Below are 20,562 nucleotides of genomic sequence, written 5' to 3' on the forward strand. Positions count from 1 at the left end.
GTTTAGGTGGCCATGGCTGGGTAGTCCCCGTGGCCCAGGCCTCGGTCCTCGGCCAGGCCACGTGGACTCGGGTTATATAGCCCCCCCCCAAAATTTTCTTTGGGAAATTTAACAGTTCATAGGGGGGAGGCTCTGGAAGGCTGGCCGGGATCAGCTGAGGCTCTGGACGGCAGGACGGGACCAGTTGAGGTTCTGGACGGCCGCATGGGACCAGCTGAGGATCTGGAAGGCGCTCTGGAGGAGCGGGCTCAGGACGGCGCTCTGGAGGAGCGGGCTCTGGACGGCGCTCTGGAGGAGCGGGCTCTGGACGGCTGGACGACCCCAGCGGAGATTCAGGAGGGCTGGGCGTCTCCAGAGGAGACACTGAAGGAGCTAGCTCTGGGCGAGCCGTCACTGGAGGGCGCTCTGGCGGCGCGGTCACTGGAGGGCGCTCTGGCGGCGCGGTCACTGGAGGGCGCTCTGGCGGCGCGGTCACTGGAGGGCGCTCTGGCGGCGCGGTCACTGGAGGGCGCTCTGGCGGCGCGGTCACTGGAGGGCGCTCTGGCGGCGCAGTCACTGGAGGGTGTTCTGGAAGGCTGGACGGGACCAGCGGGGTTTCAGGAAGGCTGGACGGGACCAGTGGAGGTTCAGGAAAGCTGGACAGGACCAGCAGAGGATCAGGAAGGCTGGGCGGAACCAGCGGAGATCCAGGAGAGAGGATTGGGGCCGTGAATTCCACAGGGAGAGCCATATCCAAAATGTCCATCGAGTCCTCTTTGGCCGGGCACTCCGAAGCATCGACCATCTTGGTCGGGAAATCAGGGGCTGTGGCCATCTCGGCCAGGAAATCAGAAAATGTGGCCACCTCGGTTGCTGACACTGGTTTAGCAGCCATCTTGCGTGCAGGTTTGGGCCTAGCGATCTCATTCACTGGGATAGACTTTGGGATTAGAGTGAGCTCGGAAAAATAAACTAATGGTACTAGGAGCACTGGAGGAACTTGGGGCGTCAGCAAATGAGTTGCGCCGGCATTCTCATCGACCTCACCCACCGTGAAGGATGAACCATCTAACAATAGGGCATGATCGATGTATTGTGCCAGGGTACCGGTGATTGTAGCTGCTGGTGCTTGGAGGAAAAGTGGATCATCCAGACCACTCCAGAACACAGACTTTAATGTCCCATCATTCCAAGGTACCTGGTGGGCAAGCGAGAGGAACTCATCAACATAAACCTCGATAGGACGACCATCTTGGGTTAGAGAGAGGATTTGCTCGGTCGGATCAAAACTGGAGCTCATGATGCTATTATCTGTATGGTCTTGTCTTCTGTCACGGATTGCAGGAGGGTGAGGAGCCTCAGGGAGAACAAATGGAATCCGGAATTTCAAACAAACAACTTTTAATGAATCAAAAGGGAGAACACAACCTCTTTACACTACATTAATGACTTTAAGACAAGACAAAGAAACTCAGAAAGGGAAGCACTATAAATACTAACCAAACGAGAAACTAATGAGGATAATTACTAGACACAGGTGAACAGAATAACCAATTAACTTAACAAGAACAGGAAACAGACCATAAAAGGAAAGACAGGAACTAAGGCTGGGGGAAAACACGGAACATGGATTGTGACAGAATCAGGCTTGGGAGGAACCACCTGCTTTTACAAATAGTAACTGACCAAACTGAGGAACCTAGTTTCCTGTTAAAGTAATTACTCTTGAAATCTTTAAGTCAATTCTTTTGTGTTGATAAATCAACTGGCTCGTTTCAATCTTAGCTAGCCCACCCAGGGACGCCAATTATGTAGTAAACGGGGCTCACGTCACCAATGATGCTGTGATTTTGGGTCACACGTCACTCAAGGTGCATTTGTGAGTCTATCAGATGACCAATTCCCACCTCGCTGGGTTCAGTGTATCAGTCAAAGACTGTTAATTTGGCAATAGGTCAATAAATTGAGACTTGCACCCTGGAAGGAGTTGGTCAACTGATTTATCTGAAAGTTTGGTGGTTTAGCTAGCTAGTAGAGCCTTGAATCATCAACACAATGAAGACACAATTGTAATAAAATTACTTAAATTTATTAACAACAGATATGCAAGAGTAAATACAACACTAATGATAAACCAATAAATGAATACACACTACTAATAGATAATAGGCAACTAAATGTGAAAGAAGATACCAAATAAAGTGTAGAAACTAACAAAATGGAATGAACGCAGAATGGCAGAATGCAATGCTGTTGAGCTGAAAGTAGCAATATAAGAGATTTCTATGGTAATGTTGTTTATGGGAAACCCACTTAATGGCTCTGGTAGGTTTAATGATAAATAACTGCGTATTTATCTCGGAACAAACAATATAGCCATCATTTGTAATGCTGACCACAAGTAAATGTTATCTAAACAGGTTAGAAAACATAGGCTGCAGGTATAAACTAAGCCAAGGTCTTTAGGAAAGAGGTTTGGTAAGTTTATAGTTACGTTCCACTTGGTCGGGTGATCAGTCCGGCGGCAGAGACGTCTTCCACTGGTGATGCGGTTTGCATATAGTGGGGAGGGCACAGAGTTGCGTTCCGGTAGCCGTCGAGGCGCTGACCTGGAGGATGCTTGACTTCTGTTGTGCCAAAGAGGGTCCTTAGGGCGTGGACCGGGCAGCTGGGTCAGATGGATTCTCACAGGGTCCTTTGCAGCAGGGCTGCGTCGTTGAGGATCCGTGTGTTCAAGGCAGTGTCTGCCAATGTGGAGGTCCTTTGCGGACTGGGCTGCGCTGCTTTCGGAGTGGCAGGAGTCAGACGGGGTCCGTCACTGCTGGGTCCTTTGCAACTGAAGGGCAGCCGAATTCAGTATAGAAGGTTTACTCAAGAGCTGAGTGGATCCTTAGCTGTCTTGAAGTCTCTTTCCTCGTCAGGCCAGAAACTCAGGACCTTGTATCTGCTAATGTCTTAACCTTGCGGGGTTCAGACTCAGAACGGTGTAGCTGTTAATGTCTCTTCCCTTACGGGACTTAGACGCAGTACGGTGTAACTGTTAATGTCTCTTCCCTTACGGGTCTTAGACGCAGTACAAGGAGTGTCTTTTCGGAGGCTACCTTTATCTCTTTTTGATGAGGAGATTGGAATCTAGCGCCTCTCCATTCCAGGAATGTGATTGGCCACTTGTGTCTGAGGTGGCCATGGTGTTACCCGCCCTAGTGTGGAACTCATTTGCATATAGTAGAGTACAAAGTTAGACAGTGTCTTTTACAATTTACCCAATGCAACATTTCTTTACCAAACCTCTTTCAAATTGTTACCCACATTATGAGGAGCAAAAAGAGTCCAAACATGATAGAAAACTGTTAAACAATCACTTATTAATATCACAATATGTTAATACGCCTGCTTCTGTGAACTGTTAGGTTAACAGTCAATGGCCATCAACATACACTGTACTTTATCAAAGGGTGAAGTGAATCTGTTGCAGTTTACATCAATTTAAGTTCTCCAAACATATGTATGAATGGATTTGGATGGATCTTTGTGGCCTTCTTTGTTTCGGCCACTGCTGTTGCATCCAGAGTTCTGAAGGAATTTTTATGGCAGTCATTCCCAAACCTTAGGATTGGAGAGGGTCAATCCGTAGTCCAATGAGAAGTCCTCTCTTAGGTGGTCGTAGGTGCAGAAGGTCTCTCTTCCTGTTCTGTTAGAGGTGTCTGGTAGTTGTCTTGGCATCTTATCTGATGTTTCTGAACATTTGTTTATGTTCCTCAACCAAGATCCAATCACAGTGTGGCACATCTCCCTCCACCCTGGCAGATAGGGAAGGGGGCCTGCCATAAACTGATCCTTGGAATGCCATTTCGACCGTTGTTCACTACATCTCCCCCCTACCCGGACTGATCGAGGATCCAAAGTCGTTGATCGGGTCGGGGTGCTGAAAGGGAACAGCAGGGACAAACACACCTCACCTCATCCTTCGACCATTGGCATTTTAGAGTATGCTATAATTCAATAGTATGTATACATAACTAAATTTAAGGGAGTATAGTAATAGTGATATCCTGTTTCAATACTACAAACAGGTTACTAATAAATCTACATGTAAGGAAAGAAAGGTGTGATCAGTGTCAAGGAATACTGTAGTGGGCTATTCAGTGAGTGGGTATAGAGACTAAACAGTGTTCTACTACTTTATCTAGACAATGTTACTAGTCATAGTAGGAGAAAGCTCAGGTAGTGGCCTGCACATGGCAGATTTGAGCTCCAGAGCTTCATTAGGTCTCACCCTTCTCTGTCCTGCCAGATTAGCCTGCAATTTGTGGATTCGCTGGTACAGTATCCACCCTAGGGGGCCCACTGTGACCCACCCACATAGTGTTAGAATAAGCAAAAGGCTGTCACTGATATCCCATCCCCAAGTGAATGGCACCTTCTTATGTTTTAACTCTACAGGTGTAGCTCGTAGGCTACCTAACTGGAGGCTTATCTTTGCTAATTTAGGTCCCTCAAACAGGATTTGCTTCCTAAATGACTCATCCACTTCTAGTGTGTGTCCTTTAAAGGAATCAACTATTTCAAAGTCCATGTCATGCATGTCTGTATCAAGATGGTATAGAGCCACATGTTCAATGTGGAGAATTGCTCCTACTGGGATTTGAATTAGCATGGTCTCATTAAGGAGGTGTATTGTAGTAGCGGTATCATGACGGTCATGTGTCACTATGGCTTCACTCACAGGGGTGTTAACCAGCCATTTATTTCCTGCTCTCTCAAATTGCGTGTTAGTTACATCCTCCCTGTGTGTCACAACAGCTTTGCATTCGTCATCCTTAGTTAACCTTTTAATGCCACATAGGCTTTCAACAGGGTCTCTCACGAAAGGTTTACTGGGGCACAGCCAGTGAATGTCTTTGATAACTGTGCATAGATGTAGATTAGGTACCAGATACATGTCAGGATTTTCATCTTGGTAAGCTATCAGTGCGGGTGTCTCAATTTTTATGTGTACATCTTGAGACCAGAACCCTAAGTTTAACACTGATTTTATCCTGTATATGTTCTTAGTGTCAATTATTGGGAGATTTAACAGGAAACCAATTTCCTTAGCTTCTGGGTTAACGTGAATTGGTATGGCACTTCCCAGGCTGTAAGCTAAATGTACCTGCAGTGTTTGCGTGGTTCCATGCAAGGCCAGATTCAAGATATTTGTCACTAGCTCAACCGGTACCAAGTATGAAGGGATCCTGTTTGCTGCTAAATTGTCAATAGCAAAATTAACTTCTCTTAGCAAGTCTTGCATAAGTATTTGGACCCTTTGGACATGGGCATAGTCATATTGTATGACATCCACTATCCTGCCTATACTGTGGATAGTATAGTTCAACAGAGTTGTATGCTGATTTATGGCAAGGATCGTACCCTCTAATGTCCTGTCCATCTGCTGCAGCTGCTTTTGCTGAGCATACAATTTCTCTTGTATCTCAGGCATTTCTCCTTTTAAACCTTCTACATGCTTCCTTAAAGTGGTTATGCTAATGCTGTTAACTGTAGAAGTACCAACTGAGAGAAGTGAGCCCAAGGCGGATGCCGTTGTCAGCACTGTACCTAGGGAGCGCTTTGAGCGGCTAACACCCTTTAATTCCTCCTGTGTTATGGTAACTTTCTGTAGCTGTTTAAGCATGTGGATTGTGTCTAACTGTGCATGCCCTATGTTATCCTTACTCCATTGGGCTGCATGCCAGGGTACCGTCCCCCCTGAGGTGACATGTTTCTTATACACGTCAGCAGGGTCCAGCCGGACAAATACTCTCTGAGTGTGCACATAGCAGTCAGTCACTAAAATTCCAGGGGCATCCTGGAGTACAATGCCAGTTGGAGGGCCTGATCGTACTATATCCAGGGGCTGGGCTGCATTGAGTACGCAGATCAGAGTGGTTATGCAGAGCAGGTTCATTCTGAAATTACACATATACGTAGTGTCACTTCACTACTTCTCAACGCAACTTTCGAGTACAACTACCAAATATCACTACGCTTAAGTACAACAACCAGTCACCGGTGCGCTGGCTCCAGTGCCTGACACAGTATAGATTTCTCTACACTGCCTGGATCTATGTGCTTCAGCAGGAGTTACTCCTGAGTGGTAGCTACCCCTTGTATTCCCATGTGGGGTTTATAAAACTTAATCTGATTAAAGTGGACCCACTTGTACTCAGGGGATCTTCTCCCTTTGGAGATCTTAACTACAGGGCCAATCCAATCCATCTGGAGGTTAGACCATGGAAAGGTGATACCTGCCCGCTGAAGGGGAGCTCTATGATGGGGGTTTGATGGCTGAAACTGACAACAAACTAAGCAACCTTGGATATAAGCTGCAATGTCTTGTTTCATCTGTGGCCAGTATGCTACCTGACAAAGGGTCTCATGTGTCGCCTTCACCCCCCGGTGGCCTCCACAGGGTTCATCATGGGCATGCATGAGCATAACCCCTCTGTGGGCTGTTGGGACCACCCATCGAGGCGGTGTGTTCTCATCAGGAGCATATACTAGCAAACCCTTCTCTAACCTCAGGTGGTGTCTGATAAGGTACAGGGTTTTCAGGTCACTTGACTCTGCCAACTTTTGTTCAGTTATGGGATGTTTTACTGGGTCAGAAATCAATAGGTAAACAGTGCTGATCACAGGGTCTTGCTGTTGCATAGCAATAAGGTCGGTATCTGCTAGCTCTTTGCATATCACTACAGCCTGAGGGGTGTCAGCAGGGGCTGTCACTGTGTTCTTGGCCTGTCTGCGTGTGATAGCATTAACACTTACAAGAGGAGGCTCTGTTGTTGGAAGCCACTCATTCTGGAACTGCCAGGGGGTACCTGCTATGGCACCTGCTTTGGCTAGTCTATCAGCTTCATCATTACCTATTTTGTCTGGGCCAGGAGTTTGTGAATGCCCTTTTACTTTCTTCCAGTACACGGTCATGCCATCCTGACTGACAAGGAAATCACAAGCAAGGAACAACTCCTTATGCTTAACTTCCTTTCCTCTAGCATTTTTCGTACCATTCTGTTTCCAGTGAGGAAAGTGAGAGACAAAACTGTGCCTGGCATAGTTCGAATCAGAACAAATTACTAAATTCCGGATCCCATACTTCACTGCTTGTTGTAAGGTTATGAGTGCAGCAGCGATCTCTGCGTACTGACTAGACTTAGAGCCTAAGGAGAACTGCTTAGCACCACGGGGGGTGTCGTTCTCCCAGACTATCCCTACCCCCGCCTGAATGTGTTGTTCATGGTGATAAGAGCATCCATCAGGAAGGCCTGTACAGACATTTTCATCATAGTAATGATGGCTTGAGATTAACGAGGGTGTGGTGCCTACCATGTTGGCTTCTGGAGTGTGTTCTCCATCACTGCAATGCTGGCATGCAGCTAATCCTTGGCCTAGTGCCATCTTATTGTTCTGGGCATACCTCACCTCTACATCATAACCTTGTAAAGCCATCATCCATGTAGCAATGCGACTGTTTGAGACTCTCCCCTCCCTAAGCCTTTGGCTGTTTAGGAACTGGACAGGCTGATGACATGTCTCAACAATGACTTTCTGGCCACCAATGTAGCTACGGAAATGTTCAATTGCCCATACTGTAGTGAGTAGGGCTTTCTCACAGTCTGAGAATTTAGCTTCTACACTGCTGAGTGCTCTGCTAGCATAGGCAACAACCCGCTTGTCTTGGTCATGTTTTTGGGAGAGTGCTGCACTGAGGCAGTGTTCAGAGAAACCAGCCTCAAGGAAAAACTCCTTGTCTTTGTCAGGGTAGGCTAGGCATGGAGCAGTGCACAATCTCTCTTTCAGCTCTTTCATGGACTGTGCTTGTCCTTCCCCCCAGCTAAATTCTCTGTCCTTCTGAAGTAGTTCATGCAATGGTCTGGCTATGTCTGCATAATCTTCTATGAACTGACGCGAGTAATTGCACACTCCTAGGAAGCTACGCAGTTCAGAGACGTTTGTGGGAGGTTTGATATTCTTTACTGCTTCAATTCTACTAGTCTGGGGTTGGATACCATCAGGACCAACAGTCAGTCCCACATACTCCACCTTGGTTCTGCACCATTGTCCTTTGGCTAATGACAGTTTAGCACCTGCCTCAGTGAGCTGGGTGAGAACATGTCTTATCTCAGCTACATGATCTGGCCAGGTCTGACTACGCATGAGGATATCATCAACAAAAATTACATTGCTGCGTGTAGCTGCATCACTCATTGCCTTGCGTAGAAATATATTAAACTCTGCGGGGGAGTTTGAATAGCCAAACGGACACCTGTTCCAAGTGAATTGTCTACCTCCAAAGGAAAATGCTAGCTTGTACTGGTCTGCAGGGTCTACCTTCATTGTCCAAAAACCATTTGTCACGTCCACTGTGGAGAAATATTTGGCTGTTGTCACCTTGGCTAACTCTTGGTCAAGATGTATCATGGGCCAACGTGACAGGGGAACCTGTTTGTTGAGCTGGCGGTAATCTACAGTTAAACGCCACTTTCCACTCGGCTTTAGGACCGGCCAAATTGGAGAATTGTAAGTGGAGTTGCATTCACGAATTATCTTTTTCTCTAACAGGGAATCGATAATTTCCTGAATAGAGTCAAAAGCAGCAAGTGGGATTCTGTACTGACGCACAAAGGTAGGCGGGACATTTGGATCTGTGGGAATACGGACAGTGTGGACATCTGTGACACCGCAATCATAGGAATCCCTAGAAAAGATTTCCTGGTGTTCATAAAACACCTGCCGTAATTTATGACGCTGGACCTCTGTGTCCAGAGCATCTGCCTGTGCTAACTGTTGTTGCACCTCTGCCTCAAAACCAGGGTATGGTTCAGTACAAGGTTCCGCATCTTGCTTATCATTCAGTGGTACGGGTGGCTCCTGGGCCATCACAGTATGTACCACTATCTCGCCTTCACTATCAAAGTGTACTCTGCACATAGTCCCCTCAATCACAGCTGGATGGGGTGTGATGGAAATCATTTTTGTAGGGTAGGTGAGATACACTTGCTCATAGCTGTCTTTCTCTATCGGCAAATCAGGAAGCTCTCCTATGACAGGAATAGTTAATTCAAAATCATGAAAAGAGCTATCAATTATATACCCTAGAGGGGTGCGTGGGGGAATGTGGATACTTCCTCTTGTGAGGTTTTGTACCAGCATGTAAGTTGAGCGGTTGTACAGTTCAAGCTGTGGGTTCCCACAGATTGTGAGTCCCAATTTGCAAAATTGAGCAGAGGGCTGGAAATAGGCTAGCACCGTCTGATTCAGTTCTTGACCCCTTTTAATGATAAGCCTGACGGGGACCTCTGCCGTTTGGGCAGGAACCACCAATTCGAACTCATTCATTACCTGACATGCTTGAGGGATTGTCTGACCAGAACGCATGTTGTTAGAATCACCGGATAGCACGTTAGGACCAGTATCTGCCCTGGACCACAACACATTGTTGACTGTGTCTAACAGCACTCCCAGTCTCACTAACACATCAGAAGCAATGTATACTGAGTGTGGCAGGTCAGGTACCACAAGCATGTAGTGCTTGAACTGTTTATGGCCAAACTTAAGAGAGACTGAGAAGACTCCAACACTCTTAACTGTTGTCAGGGGACAACTGGAAAGCCGCAGCTCCTGTTTCTTTCCCACCATGGGGGTCATGCAACATTTATCCTGTAGCTGCATATAAAGTTCCTGACTTATTGCTGACTTCTCTAACCAGAGTGTAACCACAGCATCGTTGACAGGTACATCATTGATGTGTATGCCCCCTACCACATGGGGATTGTACACCTCAGTGTTATGAGGTTCCAGGGCGCACAAAAATGCATCTTTCTTCTTTAACAGCTGCAAGGGAAGTCTGTTCTCGTGAGCTGTGCCTGCTAAGATTTGCATGTCCCTCGCATCAGGTGTTTCTCCATTGAAACTGGAGTCCTGCATTGTCTGCTGTCTAACGTGAGATGTTTTTCCTACCTCGACAGCCTTGCAGGACTTCTGACTGGAGCTAGTCTCTCTGATGGGCTGTGGGATTCTGACCTGTGCCCATAGTTGACAGCTGTGATAGTCAATCAAAGGTGCGAGTCTATCTAACAAATCCTGGCCGATAAGAAGCTGTTCTGTATTAAAACCAACAACATAGAGAGGGTGAACTATTTTCATTTCACCAAAAGTTAACTCCACCCAAACCCTCTGACTGATAGGGGCCTGGTCTTGTGTGTAGCTGGTTATCTTGATCTGACAGCTCTCTACCTTAAGCCACTTGCCTAGTGAGTTAGTTGCTTGGGTGAGCTCTTTAAACAGTCCGGGTGACACTAAAGAAATTTCTGAGCCAGTGTCTAGCAGCGCATCACATACTAAGGCACCTTCAATGGAAACAGAAATGTAAATCCTTCCAGCCCTGCCCTTTTGTGTCAAGTCACCCAGAAACTGACAGAGACTGGGGTGGGGTCTGCTGACATGTGAGTGGTTAGGCCTCACAATCTGTTCCCTACTTTCCCCTTTCCCTGGCTCTTCCCCCCACCCTATGAGGTACACTTTAGGTGGGGGAGGGGAGGGGTCCTGGCCTAGTCATTGCTTAAAAGGAGGGTCTTTCTCCTTCTTGGAAGTGTTCTCCTCAGACTTAAGGTCTTGGAGGGCTTTAGCAATCATTTTCTGAATTTGCTTAAAATTTACCTGGTCCCTTTCTTCAGTACCTTTGGACTCCCTTTTCTTCTGACTGCCCTGTTTGTGACTGTCCTTTGATCTATCTCTGGGTCTCCTCTGCCTTTCCTCTCTGTGTGCATGCCTGCCTCTCTTGTATCCTCCATTACTGGAGGATTTATGGCCCTGGGTGTCCTGTGTGGACTCACCAGATTTTGGCCAAGAGGAGCGGTTGGTCCGCGCAGTTCCACTTTGGGGAAGCTCTGACCCTTCTAGCTCCAGAGGAGCCTCACTGTCATTTCGCAGTTCAAACACATGGGCACCTGTCTCCCTGTCTTTCTTGTCTGTGTGCAACTTCTCATTCTCCCAGGCCCGCATGGCAAGCTGTCTTAACTCTGCTGCAGTCATGCGATCAACATCTACCAGAAGTGAGAGGGATTTCCTAATGGTAGGATGCAAATTACTCACAAATAAGCTCTTAAACATCACATCTTCTTCGGCTCTAGGGGAATCTGCACCAGCAAAATACACTCTGCGTAAGCGTTCATAATACTCTCTGGGTGACTCATAGCGACTTTGCTTAGTCTGCAAGGCAGAGAGTCTGGAAGTAGACGGGTTCTGGTACATTGTATATTCTGCTCTCAGGGCCCTACACAGTTCATGGAAATTACCAGCAATGGCCGGACTTTGTCTCTCCATGAAACCGTGGACAGTTCGCACTGTTGTTTTCCTCAGAAGGAGGAGTTTATCTGCCATAGTGGCCTCAGGGATATAAGACAATGCATAACTCACATCCTTAAGGTACAACTCTATATTGCTTCCTGGAGTATCAGGATTAAACACTTCAATGTCACGTGCTAATTCCCTAAGCTGCCGCAGTCGGCTATCCTTGGATAGTGCTGGGCTGGGAAAATCAGGAATGGGGCGACTAGTCTTTCCCCACGCTGGGGACTCAGCGTCTGTTCCATGAGAATGGCTGGGAGTGGAGACGGTTAGGTCACCCGGTGCTGCAGCATTACTATGGGACTGATAACGCTGTTGCTGTGAGGGGCTACCCAGTAGGGGGTCTTTTACTGCTGAGCCAAATGAGCTGAAGCGCACACTAGGTGGTTCAGGTTCAAGGGGCGTGTCCCTACTTATGTCTAACTGCTCCATCCTTTTCTCTATTTCCTCTAGCCTCTGCTCTGCAACAACAGCTTTATCTGCCCACTCTCTGGCTCTAGTAGCCATTCTATCGTGCTTGTGTTGGACTTCTAGCAACTTATCATCTGCTCTATCTAAATCCTCCCTAAGTTGGATTTGGGTCTGTTCTGATCGGTACAGATGTTGTTTAAACAACTCAGACTGTTTACGAGCATCAATGTAAAGTTTGTGCTCTTTTTCTAAGTCCACTTTCAGACCAGAGATTTCAGACAAGGCTGACGTTAATTCATCTTTAACCTGTTTTTCATTCCTACTCAATAGCCTTAGTTTGTCTGCCTGTGTTGACAAATCATTTTGAGCCTGAGCCAGTTCTGTTTGCAGAGCGGCTACGTCCTGGTCACCAGGTATGGTGCCTGGACTTGAATCGTCAATTTTGAGTAGTTCACACTCAGTTTCTAGGTCTAGATTTTTATCTTTTAACCTTTTGATTTCTGCTTCTTGGCTGTCAGTGATACTCTGCAAGTCTTCTTTCTCTGCAGATAGCCTAACAGTTTCGACCTTCAAATGGTCGTTTGCCTGGCGCAGATCAGCCAGCTCACTCTTTAGCTCCTGGATTCTCATATCCCTGTCTCTTACCTGTTCGTTGGCAAGGGATACTCTGTCTATAGCTTGGGTTAACTGAGCAGCCCAATTTAGTGCTAGACTTGAGAGGAGTTTGGCTAGCGTGGGGCCCTTTAAGGCCTGGCCCGCAGCTTCAGCTGTTAGCTGTGCTGTCTTGAGACTGATTTCTTCATAGGTTAAGCCCTTAAGCGTTTCTATGTACCCTGGATTCACAGCACTGGTCAGGTCTACGACCAGCTTTTCAGGCAGGGTTAATTCAGCCATTTTAAAACAGATATTCTACTGCACTTAGCGACTAATCTGTCCTAACGCTTGCCACAAAAGTGTTATTAGTTGGAATCACTGAGACAATGTAAGTGACACTTACTAGTGATAAAGCTTTAGCACTTGGCTACGCGTTGTCAGAGGAAATTACCCTTATCTGACACTCATCTAAGTTTCACCAGGACTCACTTGATAGACTTACAAGGTATAGCAACCTTTGGCTATACTTTAGAATCAATTAGCTATAATCTAAAATTACAACTTCTTCTAACAGTAGAGTGAGGAAACCTTTACCAGATCTATGCCACTGTAAAATGGTCCAAAACTTAACCACAACTCTTATTACTGCAAACAATTCAACTGCAACAAATCCTATTCACAAATAGTACCACAAAGCTGAGTAAGGAAACTATGAATCAGGCTTGGGAGGAACCACCTGCTTTTACAAATAGTAACTGACCAAACTGAGGAACCTAGTTTCCTGTTAAAGTAATTACTCTTGAAATCTTTAAGTCAATTCTTTTGTGTTGATAAATCAACTGGCTCGTTTCAATCTTAGCTAGCCCACCCAGGGACGCCAATTATGTAGTAAACGGGGCTCACGTCACCAATGATGCTGTGATTTTGGGTCACACGTCACTCAAGGTGCATTTGTGAGTCTATCAGATGACCAATTCCCACCTCGCTGGGTTCAGTGTATCAGTCAAAGACTGTTAATTTGGCAATAGGTCAATAAATTGAGACTTGCACCCTGGAAGGAGTTGGTCAACTGATTTATCTGAAAGTTTGGTGGTTTAGCTAGCTAGTAGAGCCTTGAATCATCAACACAATGAAGACACAATTGTAATAAAATTACTTAAATTTATTAACAACAGATATGCAAGAGTAAATACAACACTAATGATAAACCAATAAATGAATACACACTACTAATAGATAATAGGCAACTAAATGTGAAAGAAGATACCAAATAAAGTGTAGAAACTAACAAAATGGAATGAACGCAGAATGGCAGAATGCAATGCTGTTGAGCTGAAAGTAGCAATATAAGAGATTTCTATGGTAATGTTGTTTATGGGAAACCCACTTAATGGCTCTGGTAGGTTTAATGATAAATAACTGCGTATTTATCTCGGAACAAACAATATAGCCATCATTTGTAATGCTGACCACAAGTAAATGTTATCTAAACAGGTTAGAAAACATAGGCTGCAGGTATAAACTAAGCCAAGGTCTTTAGGAAAGAGGTTTGGTAAGTTTATAGTTACGTTCCACTTGGTCGGGTGATCAGTCCGGCGGCAGAGACGTCTTCCACTGGTGATGCGGTTTGCATATAGTGGGGAGGGCACAGAGTTGCGTTCCGGTAGCCGTCGAGGCGCTGACCTGGAGGATGCTTGACTTCTGTTGTGCCAAAGAGGGTCCTTAGGGCGTGGACCGGGCAGCTGGGTCAGATGGATTCTCACAGGGTCCTTTGCAGCAGGGCTGCGTCGTTGAGGATCCGTGTGTTCAAGGCAGTGTCTGCCAATGTGGAGGTCCTTTGCGGACTGGGCTGCGCTGCTTTCGGAGTGGCAGGAGTCAGACGGGGTCCGTCACTGCTGGGTCCTTTGCAACTGAAGGGCAGCCGAATTCAGTATAGAAGGTTTACTCAAGAGCTGAGTGGATCCTTAGCTGTCTTGAAGTCTCTTTCCTCGTCAGGCCAGAAACTCAGGACCTTGTATCTGCTAATGTCTTAACCTTGCGGGGTTCAGACTCAGAACGGTGTAGCTGTTAATGTCTCTTCCCTTACGGGACTTAGACGCAGTACGGTGTAACTGTTAATGTCTCTTCCCTTACGGGTCTTAGACGCAGTACAAGGAGTGTCTTTTCGGAGGCTACCTTTATCTCTTTTTGATGAGGAGATTGGAATCTAGCGCCTCTCCATTCCAGGAATGTGATTGGCCACTTGTGTCTGAGGTGGCCATGGTGTTACCCGCCCTAGTGTGGAACTCATTTGCATATAGTAGAGTACAAAGTTAGACAGTGTCTTTTACAATTTACCCAATGCAACATTTCTTTACCAAACCTCTTTCAAATTGTTACCCACATTATGAGGAGCAAAAAGAGTCCAAACATGATAGAAAACTGTTAAACAATCACTTATTAATATCACAATATGTTAATACGCCTGCTTCTGTGAACTGTTAGGTTAACAGTCAATGGCCATCAACATACACTGTACTTTATCAAAGGGTGAAGTGAATCTGTTGCAGTTTACATCAATTTAAGTTCTCCAAACATATGTATGAATGGATTTGGATGGATCTTTGTGGCCTTCTTTGTTTCGGCCACTGCTGTTGCATCCAGAGTTCTGAAGGAATTTTTATGGCAGTCATTCCCAAACCTTAGGATTGGAGAGGGTCAATCCGTAGTCCAATGAGAAGTCCTCTCTTAGGTGGTCGTAGGTGCAGAAGGTCTCTCTTCCTGTTCTGTTAGAGGTGTCTGGTAGTTGTCTTGGCATCTTATCTGATGTTTCTGAACATTTGTTTATGTTCCTCAACCAAGATCCAATCACAGTGTGGCACATCTCCCTCCACCCTGGCAGATAGGGAAGGGGGCCTGCCATAAACTGATCCTTGGAATGCCATTTCGACCGTTGTTCACTACACTCTTCTTAAAAAGAGAAACAGATACAGAGGAGTGAGGGAATACTTTTAAGGCGCACCTCCTTATTAATAAACTGCGGGATTATCCCGGGTGATTCAGAGTTTATTTCAGGATGTCAGTAATCTTTGATGCTTTGCTAGCATTACTGGAGCCACATAATATTAAGAAGACCACAAATTTTTGCGAACTCAGCGTACAAGGACCTTTACAGTGCTTTGTGCTGCGGGACAAGGTGAATGAATTTAACAGACGCAATTCTGGATTTTGGCGTTCGCTTGTACGGTGGCTCTGAACTGTCAAAACACCTCTCAAAATGCTTGCTACAGATGCGAAAAACGCAAAAAATCAAACCCGATCCGAAATTTTTTATGACGGACGAAAAATTTGGAGGCAGTGTGCAAGTGTGATTAACATAACGTGAGGTATTTATTTTTTAACGTGTGTGTGTGCAATGACCTTAAGTGTTAGCTGGCTGTTAGTTTACAACAATAGTCACGGTCAAGCATGAGATGCTTTTTCTTGTTTAGAAAAAAAAAAATAATATGAAAGCTTTTTGTTTGCCAAATGATTTAAATGCCAAATTTTTAAAGAATGTATTCAAAGCTCACAAATAATAGCCCAGCCTATTTTTTTTTACTGCACATTGCTTTTTTGCTCCTTGGGAAACTAATGATAATGATATTTCTTGCCCAGTCAAATCAAATATGCCATGAATGTCATGTGGTATTCAATTACATATATTTGAAATAAAAGTATGTACGGGCTAATGTGGGCTGTTATATTTGGGTTTAGATAGGTTACATGCTTTTAAAATAGCCTATATATTATAAATAAAATATTAAAACTATTAAAATTACTATTAAAAAAAGGCAAATATGATTTTATAATGGATGAAGAAAGGTTGCATTTGTTTGTTTTAAAAAAATATATACCATTTAAAAAAAGCTTTTTTAATTGAATATATTTTAAATGTGTTTTCCTCTTATGCTAAGCTTCATTACTCTAGCTTTCAGTTTCACATGATCTTTCAGAAATCATGCTGATGCCATAAAATCAAGAATATGTAATTTGTTCTCTTTAACATTTATTTAATTGACTGAAGTAGCCTACAAAGAAACAAATTCCAATGTTTACACTGGCCAAAATATTTTTGTTAGTATAAATAAATTTTGAGCCACGATCTAGCTTTGGTTGCAAAGACTGAGAAGCTCCTTTTATACACAAAGATGATCCCCTCACTTATTACCAATTCACCTGCCTCCTGTCAACTGTTTCAAAACAGTTATTCTATATTCTTTTCACTTTTATTTTTCTTCTGCCCCAATTGTTTTGGAGTGTGTTGCACTTTTGTGACTTTTATTTTATTTGTAATGTTGTCAATTAAATAAAAGTTAAATAGAATTATCATTTTACAAAATGTCCCAACTTTTAGTGTTGTACTTAGTTTTCTTTAAGGTATTTGTAAGCAAACTTTTAAATATTCTAAAAATTGTGTAATATAGTAAAGTACAGTTTACATTTCTTCCATTTGCATGTGTAAATGTGGTATTACCCACAAAATTAACCATGTCTACTATCTCAGAAAAATGGGAATTCAATATATTCTCAAAAAGCAGGGTATTTTCCAAGGGATATTTATTTTAAAATTGTTTTTACTGAAAGCTAATTGAAAATATCCAAACATACCACAGCAGTAAAAAGGGTGTTCAATAGTTCCAGAAATGGAAGAACAAACTAAAATCACTCATGTAAAAATGTCCTTTTGGATGTTCTAAACAGGAATTTTTATTTAGTCTTTTTAAATTTGGGGCAATAAAGTATATCAGCATCACAAAAACACTGAAGCTGTAGCAATGAAAATCACCAATTTGCTAAAAACTGCAAATGAATGTTATTTTATATATATATATATATATATATATATATATATATATATATATAATTTACTGTAAAAAAAAAAAAAAGATCAATTCAATGCTTCCTTAAATTAATTTCGTAAAAATTGTAATGACCCCATACATTTGAATTGCTATAAATATAATAACAGTCCTATTATAAACACAAAGTACTAATAACAACCAATTTTAATATTCATTGAGGAAAATTAGACTATGATTTATTTGATGGGGGGCGGTGAGGGACCTGAATAATGGGTAGGGGGGCGCTGGACCAAAAAAGGTTGAGAACCACTGGGCTAAGCACTCACGAGAGCATGTCGCAACAACGTAAAGCGTCACGTCGCACAAGACGGAGTTTCTTTGTGAAAAAGTTCGTTTTTATTCTTGATAATCATGCACTTATAGGGTAGAGTATGCATTGCACAGCAACAAGACACTGTCATACATTTGTCATAGCCTATTTAATGCAATATTTTCTTTAGTAATTGATCAAATTCGGTTAGAGACGATAGAAACGATAGAAGAGAAATAGGACAATAGACACTTTTCTATCGTCCCCACGATATATATCGTCATATCGCCCAGCACTACTTGACAGTGGTATTTACCTGGCAGTCAATGGGACAGTTGAAATCCTCCTTGTTTTCATCCAAAATATCTTAAATTGTGTTTCGTAACAAAGCTTTTACAGGTTTGGAACGACATGGGGGTAAGTGATGAATGACAAAATTTTCATTTTGGGGTGGAGTAACCCATTAAGGACCTTTATTGACGTTGATGTTTTAATGAAGGACCTTTAAGATGCATGGAATCTTTCAAATGCACAAAAGGAAGCGTTCACTGAAAGGTCATTTGGGAAACCCAAAATGTTTTTTCTATGTCTGTGAAAATGTCTTTTTGGGAGTGTAGGAACAAATCTTGACAAAGGACATCAAGGATATGTTTGTTAAAATATATTTGCAGACTGTCCAATATTTTTCATAATAAACCTTGGAGAAATTGTTCTTCTCCTAAACAGAAAAAGTAAAATAGGCCCTTCAGGATGGACACAGAGCTTTTAAAAACTGTTAAATTATCATTTAGTCTGCCATGATTTGCATAATTTTTTGAAAGCAACCTTTGAAAAAGAAAATAATTATAGGGTACACTTAGCACATATGAATTGGTGACCAGCCCACACGCTTCACACCACATTGTGTGTATCCAACTGCGGTCACACAGTAATTGTTTGTTTCCCTGGGTGCTTTCAGCAGTTTTAAAAACATGAGAATTATACTGGCACAAAAGATGTGAATATGAAAATGCTTTCAGGGTTTTTTTTTCTAAGAAAATAATATATTAGCCATGGTTAACATTGCTGCTCTTTTGGGTCATTCTTGTCATATACAGCCAGACATTATGATCAATAGACAGCAGGGTCTTTTAAATGGACAGTCCACCCAAAAATAATAAATGTCGTTATTTATTCTAGGGCTGCTCCCTAAAAGTTGACTAAAGTCAACGAGAAGAGGCTTGGTTAACCAAAATTTTATTAGTCGCTTAGTCGCAGAAAAAAAAATACACAGAAGTAGCAAAGTCACACAGTCAGTCTGTGACAGACAAATCATTAACTTCTGGTCTATGTGGTAATACGGTACATCGGGCAGGACATCCAAATGCTTGCCTATCATTCATCAACCTCAAATATGGCTTATCATCTGAAATATGTGGTAGTAGCAACTTTACATGGCCGGTCAATCTAATGTAACCTAGAAAAATGTGTGCTAATCAAGTGTCTGTGCGAAGTGTTGAAGCTGAATAGTGGTGCGCTTAAGCATGACATATGGAGGCGGCGGTGTGGTCACTCACTCTTAAAATACTCCATCATTTTTAATCATACCGATAAGAGTAATACATCTTTTGAATACGCACAGACTCTATGTTTATTTGTGTGCACTCACAATAACAATAAACATTGCACTTTTGTAAAATAATGAAAGTGTATCTGACATCTCAGTCTCTAAACTTGATCGTGTGAAATTTTTTACCAAAACTCTGTATACTTGTGTATACATATATAAGAGAACTCATTTATGATGTTTTATTATTTGATGTAGTTTATACGGCTACTTGATGTTTAATAGAAGCATTTAGTAAATAGACATGGAGAGAATGCCTTATGTTTCATAGTTATAAAAAAATATTTTCCCTTGTGAAAGTAAAAATTCTTCTGAAAATTTTCAGGGATAAACATTGCCCTTTGATTCACTCAAAGGGATAGTTCACCCAAAAATGTAAATTCTGTTATTAATTACTCACCCTCATGTCGTTCCAAACCCATATCGGAAAACAAATTAAGATATTTTTGATGAAATCCAAGAGCTTTCTGACCCTGCATAGACCGCAACGCAACTGACACTTGGCCCAGAAAGGCAGTGCTTCAACTAATTTTATGAATCTACAAGAGTACTTTGTGTGCGCAAAGAAAACAAAAATAACTACTTTATTTAAAAAACAACAAAAAACAATGTCCTTCCAACATTTCTGGGCATTGATTGTGTCAGCTGTGTTGCTGTCTATGCAGAAAGCACTTGGACTTCATCAAAAATATCTTAATTTGTGTTCTAAAGATGAACGAATGTCTGACACCAGTAGATTGACTCTAACATATGCCTGTGTGTTTGTTTATAAGACGCGCCATGAAGCGACCCGCACAGCTCTGCTGCCCATTTCAGAACGCCTGTGTCATCACTAAGACCAACAGGAGACAGTGCCAATCCTGCCGACTCCAGAAATGCCTCTCAATCGGCATGAAGAGGGAACGTAAGTTAAAATGAGCCTTACTTTCCATGTTCCCAAATCCCTAAGGAGGCTGCTCTCATACAGAGCTCAAGGCAGTGTGATGAAAGACCCAAATGTTTGATTAATGGTTACGTTTATTAGCCTAATAATAGTAATCAGTATGATGAATGGTTCTTCCGCCAAGTAATTTGTTGCAGATTGAATTAGTCTGTAGGCTGCGCATGGTTGTCAAGCAACAAGACATCTTGCCTTATTAATATAAAATTGTGCATTCACTATTAATAAACATGCTTAAATTTGTTCTGCACTGCAGATATTTACCTTATCACTTAGCACAACCCAGTCGACCTTAGCTCATTTTCTTGCGTGTGTAATATAATAAGCATGTTTACTGCTTCCGTAAGTTTTGTAAGAAGTAAATTAATACTTTTACTCAGCAAGAATGCATTTATGGATCAAAAGTGACATAAAGACATTAATAAAGTAAAAAAAAAAACGTATTCTAATATGCTGTTATATTTATATGATTTCTAAAGGATCATGTGACACTAAAGACTGGAGTAACAATGCT

At 43.0% G+C, this 20,562-nt stretch overlaps 1 protein-coding gene across 1 annotated transcript in view; it reads left to right on the plus strand.

Annotated features, from left to right (window-relative positions):
- nr1i2 (nuclear receptor subfamily 1, group I, member 2) overlaps nucleotides 1-20,562 on the plus strand; it is a 73,211-nt gene that overhangs the window by 38,197 nt on the left and 14,452 nt on the right. The window contains exon 3 of the mRNA XM_073845409.1: nucleotides 19,882-20,012. Within this exon, the coding sequence (XP_073701510.1) occupies nucleotides 19,882-20,012 (131 nt within the window). The remainder of the gene's footprint in view (nucleotides 1-19,881; nucleotides 20,013-20,562) is intronic.

Source organism: Garra rufa, chromosome 8 (assembly GCF_049309525.1).
Source record: "Garra rufa chromosome 8, GarRuf1.0, whole genome shotgun sequence".
In the NCBI taxonomy this organism is placed as follows: Eukaryota; Metazoa; Chordata; class Actinopteri; order Cypriniformes; family Cyprinidae; genus Garra; species Garra rufa.